Genomic DNA, 6,032 nt, shown 5'->3' with positions numbered 1-6,032 from the left:
GTAAGTTACGTTATTCATACGATCTATGATGCAGTCATCAATAATAATAATAATAATTCTGATCATCAAAGTCTATATCATCATTTGAAACTTAATTGTGATTTGCCGTTTTTTATACATAATTATTAATGTAAAAAAAATGTATATTTCATTTATGTATTGTTAAGAGTATCGTTATTCCTTCTGATCTGACAATCTGGTGAAAATTATCTCTATTATCTAGATGGTGTTATACTTTTTCACGTTTGATAAGAATCTGACAGAATATTGAAGAATGTGGTATCTGAATAAAAAAAATGCAACAGTAGTATACCGCTCTCCAAAAGTCGTTAATCGGTTGAGAGGAAACAAATCCAGGTTAAAAACTATAATTAAAACGAGGGAAACACATCAATTATAAGACGAAAGCAACTAAACAACAGGAACACTAAAGTGCAACAAAAAAACAAACGACAATGCATAACACACAGAAACGAACTATAAGATAACAAATGTCATTTTACTGACTTGCTACAGGACATTATAGGGGGGAAAAGGTGGATTGAACCTGGTTTTGTGAATAACCTAACCTCGCGCTTTTGTGGCAATGATAAATTTATCTTTAAAACGACAACATTACCTTTTTGGTCTTTTTAACTTTTTTTTATTCGAGCGTCACTGATGAGTATTTACATAACAGGAGTACAGAACAAATACATGAAAGATCATTCAGGACAGAGAAATTCACCAATAAACATTACAATAGTACATTTCGACATGCTAACTCCAATATAACAACGAACACGTAAAACAACCTTGGACAGCACACAAAAGCAGCACAACAGAACCACGAACTGTCCGTCACACATGAATGACATTTGATTATGAAACTGCTGCGTTTTGTGTTTTATTGTGTTATTGTTTGTATTTTTCTTCTTTATACATGACGTGGCCAGTTTATTTTCGACTTATGAGTTTTGTAGGTCCATTTGGTATCTTTCACAACTCTTTAGTACTTTTATCATATTTATTTATGATTTATTATAGATTAAAAAAAATCTAATAATGCCTAGGACTTTTGTATCAAAATGTAATTCCAATTTTACATTTTTTTACAGTATGAGTATTGCTCATTATCAAAACAAACTAATTTTAGATACCAAGTTTGGACTTTGTTGCACAAAATGCGAGAATTGTATACATAAGACTAATACGCCTGCTTAAAACAAGTTGAATGCCAAATAAATACAAAGTTGAATAGCATTGAAAATAACATCTATTTAAAAATTGTTACAAATATTACAAGGGCCATATATGCTTGTTGTAGCATAACAGAGTGTTGCAAATACGGTAAAATTATGTAAAGTAAAAATCACATAAATACTGAACTCCAAGGAAAATTCATAACGGTAAGTCCCTTATCAAATGATAAATCAAATCAAACAAAAAGACAACAACTGTCATATTCCTGACTAGGTACAGGCATGTTCAAATGTAGAAAATGGTGGATTGAACCTAGTTTTATAGTAATTATCATATCATTTAATATGTCAAATTTAGTGTTTACTTCTGTGCTGTTGATACCGCAGAAGACTGCAATGGTAACCAACAGTGGCAGTAATTCAGTGGTTTGTAATTGGTCACCAATTAAATATACATGGCTTGCAAAGCCATCCGCTCTTTTTTCTCGAATATTGAATTAAAACAATTAAAAAGTCAAATGCAAAAAATACAAAGTGTTTACACCCATAAAAGTTAAAGCTTATGCAATATTAATGTACCGATGTTCAAATCTGACATTGTATTGGTCATAACAATCGACGTAGAATACAAACACTTGAGATTTAAATAAACTAATAAAGGCCAGCAGATGTTCAAATCCTAGTGGTGTGATCTTTTGGTCAATGGTTCGTCAAACTCTCATTTATATCACATCTCATACTTGTATTCACGTCGCACGATTGAGACTAAAAAGATTTCAAGACGAAGAATGTTTGAGCATATATCAATAAAGACATAACAAAAACAGTCACAGCAGCCTAACATCAACTTCGACTTCAACCTTAAGTTAAATTGAGAATGGAAATGGGGAATGTGTCAAAGAGACAACAACACGACCATAGAACAGACAACAGCAGAAGGTCACCAATAGGTCTTCCACGCAGCAAGAAATTCCCGCACCCGGAGACTTCCTTCAGCTTGCATCTAAACAAATACATGACCGTTACCGAGCATCATTGATGATCCTGGATTTTGTAGTGGGCCGGGTTCGCATTGAATTTTTTTTTTTTTTCATTTTTTCATTTTTGCATTTTTGTCTATTTTTGATTTTGCCACGACAAGTTCAATTTGTTTTTGACTCTTGAGTTTGACTATCCCCTTGATATATTTTGTCAACATTTTAAGAGCTGATTACAAATATTATTTTACCTTTTAATAATGGAGCGCCAAAGGGGTGTACGAAAATGCATTTAAAAAGTTTATAACATTGCCAGTAAAACATTCCGGAGAACTAAAACACTTTGATGTAAAATTTTGAACAACCGAAATCGCTAACAATACTTCACAGCACAAATTAACTCATCAATGTACTTCTACGACGAGACGAAAACAGTACAAAAAAAAGCAACGAACAATAATTGTCCCAGATAGCCTGATGTATGTATGATGTCTCTCTCTCTCTCTCTCTCTCTCTCTCTCTCTCTCTCTCTCTCTCTCTCTCTCTCTCTCTCTCTCTCTCTCTCTCTCTCTCTCTCTCTCTCTCTCTCTCTCTCTCTCTCTCTCTCTCTCTCTCTCTCTCTCTCTCTCTCTCTCTCTCTCTCTCAATAGGAGGAGCTGCAGGTTGTTTTTAAGCTGTAGCTGCTTCATAACTTAGAGGAGGCGTTAATATATCTCTTTATGCGTTTATTACTCGATTGGAGGGGCAGAAGGTTGTTTGTAAGCTGTAGCGGCTTCATAGCTTGGAGGAGGCGCTAATGGATCTCCTGCAATAGACAAAAAAGGGTATTGTAGATGTAGTATTACGTTTAACAAGTTTGTGTATTGCCGAAAGTATTAAAGTAGTCTCATTGGCAATCATACCACATCTTTGTCTTGATCTTTTGATGACAATGTTTAATGACAATGAAATATATAAATACAAATTGAAAGTTATTGAAAACTTTTTCTAACTTACAACGCAGACAAAGATAACCTCTGTCTGCGTGATTAAGAAAAGATTGTCTTCGAGAACAAGTGCATTTTTTTTATTTTTATTATGCAAAGGTAACAATTGATATTAAATAAATAAGTATATGCGTTGATGAACTCTTTAAACTTTCATATACCGTGATTTGAGCTGAAGTAATCAAATTATGTTGTAGTTGTGCAAATGGCAACAAATGTACAACACATGATAAAGTAATAAATGATAATAAATACCTTGTAATGAATGATAATTTGGTGGCGGTCCATTAGGCTCAAGTATTGATGACGACACGCTAATCTGTTCAGACTCCTGTGGTATGGAATCCATTTCTGTCGTTTCCGATGAATGATTTTGAGGACTCTCACCTCTCACTCTTAACACGAGTGTTGTACAACATCCCGCCCATGCAGAACAGCATTCTCCGCAGGGCTTGAGTATATCGTCACAGTCACATGATGAGAAATTCTCTCTACAGTTACAATCCCCAAAACATTTACATCTCAAACAATATGATAACACTTCACCAATACATGAAAGTACGCCACGAGGTCCATTTTCCGACTTCATACAGCCAAACATGCTACATGCACACCCAACAAATATTGCAACAGCAACTACAGTTAAAATAATATCGAAGACGGTTACAACTGTGTCTTCTAAAATTATAAGTAAAATAAAAAGTTAATCAATGTTCAATTTAAATATCAATAATATTTTAAACATATTGACTTTCATTGCAGCATAATTCGGGGTTGATATTTTTAAAAATATTATATTATTTAATATAATATTCTAAAGTTATATCTGTTTAAATGGTGTCATTTGATGTTCTCCTGATCGAGGATTGCAGAAGGAATAATAAACAAAGATAATGAAATTACAGAGTTTTTTTTATTTCCTATTGTTTATTGTATAATAGAATCTCTGGTTTTAAAAAAAGAAATCAATTTTTTTATATTTTTTCGTCTGGTATTTCAAATTTTGTAAATCTCGTAATTTTAATAAATAAACTCATCATAGATACCAGGACTAAATTTTGTATATACGCCAGACGCGCGTTTCGTCTACAAAAGACTCATCAGTGACGCTCGAATCCAAAAAAGTTAAAAAGGCCAAAGATCATTATTTGGTTGTCAAAGGTATCAGTCTTATAATTTGATACGCCAGACGAGCGTTTCTTGTACATAAGACTCATCATTGACGCTCAGATCAAAATAGTTATAAGCCAAATAAGTAAAAACCTGAAGAGCATTAAGGACCCAAAGTTCCAAAAAGTTGTGCCAAATACAGCTTAGGTAATCTATGCCTGGCATAACAAAATCCTTATTAATGACCTTTATTATTTGTATCCCAAGCTTGTAACATGTTATTCATGCACATATTTCATCAATAAATATTACCTTCTATTCGAGAGGCTGTCACTTTAATATTGAGATAGGTCTTTTGAGTTGGCTCTGTATATCCATTTGGTAAAATAATGGACATGCTTAACTCGTATGCCTGTTTTACACAGGTTTTCTCTATATATCGGTCAGCACTATTATATGACTACAAAAAATAAAAGTTGATAAAAAGAAATGAAAACACGGCTTTTAAATTCCCTGAAAGAAAACTTCTGAGGAATCTATTATATTCTAATCTGATTAGAATTGGAGACTTTTATTTTTCTTTTCAAGCAGTCCAATGCAACAGGATAATGATAAAATATAAAATTGAAAGACACTTTTAACTAAATATTATAAAATTTTAATTATATTGGTACAATCATTATCGGACGGGCTACATGATAATATATCAACTAAATCTGACCGGTTCATTTTAAGCGAAAATGTGTTAATGTTTTTTCAGTTTTTTGTTGTTTGTTTTTTATTTTTTTTTTTTTTTTTTATTAGACATTTTTTTTATATGGTATCATTTCATTTAAAGTCATAAGAAACGAGTGACCGGTGAATAATAATGTTCTTCCAATTCTTACACCAATGCATACAAACATCATAAACTTAGTCTTCTGTGCACGAATTTATCATTTTTTTCGTGTACATTTCGTACAATCGTCAATTTTTTTTTTCAATCGATCAGTGTTGTTATGAAAACATGGCAGGTAATTAAAGTTCGTGTTTTCAAGCCGAAGTTTAACGATTGTCCCCTGTTTGTCAACAATCGACAAAAAATCAACAAAAAAGGATGGAAATTCAGCACGTGTTTCACATGTAAATTCAGATAATAGTTTATTTTAAGGACATCCATGCGTATTGTGGTCACCGGATTTTTACGAGATGGGTCACACTGAGGTCACTTTGCATACGGAAAATATGTCGGGGGAATTGCTTCTTAAAAAGCAATTAAAATAAAGTAAACTTCTTCTAAATATGAATAAATTAAAGAATTTTCTTCAGAAAAAAAGTATATCTACATAAGTTTTATAATGAAAACTATCCATTGAGTTATAAAAAAACATATGCATTATTTTTTTTTGATTTGAGGTTTCTTATGACTTTAACATGTTTAATATACTTTTTTTGATACAAACTGAACATTTCTGACACGTAGTGTTGTCATTTTCGCGGTAATTTCAACATGTCATAAAAGCGGCAAGTTTGGCTAGCCGTACAACCAGGTTCAACCCACTATTTATTTCTTGAAATGTCCTGTACCAAGTCAGATATACGACAGTTGTTATTTGAGGCTGACTTCATGCAGGAACTTCTTAGGAAAAAAGATAAGAAGTTAGCGATATTCTTTAGCTATACTTTCCGCTATATAGACGATGTTCTTTCGCTCAAAATTTGGTGACTATGTCGAACGCATCTATCCATCAAACTAGAGATAAAGGATACCACAGATACAGTTAAGTCGACCTCATATT

The 6,032-nt window shown here is 32.6% G+C and overlaps 1 protein-coding gene across 4 annotated transcripts in view; it reads right to left on the bottom strand.

Moving 5' to 3' along the window:
• Positions 1–1,237: 1,237 nt before the first annotated feature.
• LOC139518746 (uncharacterized) overlaps positions 1,238–6,032 on the bottom strand; it is a 19,912-nt gene continuing 15,117 nt past the window's right edge. For all 4 annotated transcript variants that reach the window (XM_071310304.1, XM_071310303.1, XM_071310305.1 and 1 more), the window contains exons 4-6: positions 4,567–4,714; positions 3,400–3,822; positions 1,238–2,963 (exon numbers count right to left, since the gene is read on the bottom strand). In XM_071310304.1, the coding sequence (XP_071166405.1) occupies positions 2,887–2,963; positions 3,400–3,822; positions 4,567–4,714 (648 nt within the window). In that variant the 3' untranslated portion in view covers positions 1,238–2,886. The remainder of the gene's footprint in view (positions 2,964–3,399; positions 3,823–4,566; positions 4,715–6,032) is intronic.

Source organism: Mytilus edulis, chromosome 4, assembly GCF_963676685.1.
Source record: "Mytilus edulis chromosome 4, xbMytEdul2.2, whole genome shotgun sequence".
Lineage (NCBI taxonomy): Eukaryota > Metazoa > Mollusca > Bivalvia > Mytilida > Mytilidae > Mytilus > Mytilus edulis.
This window is presented reverse-complemented; position numbering and strand designations above follow the sequence as displayed.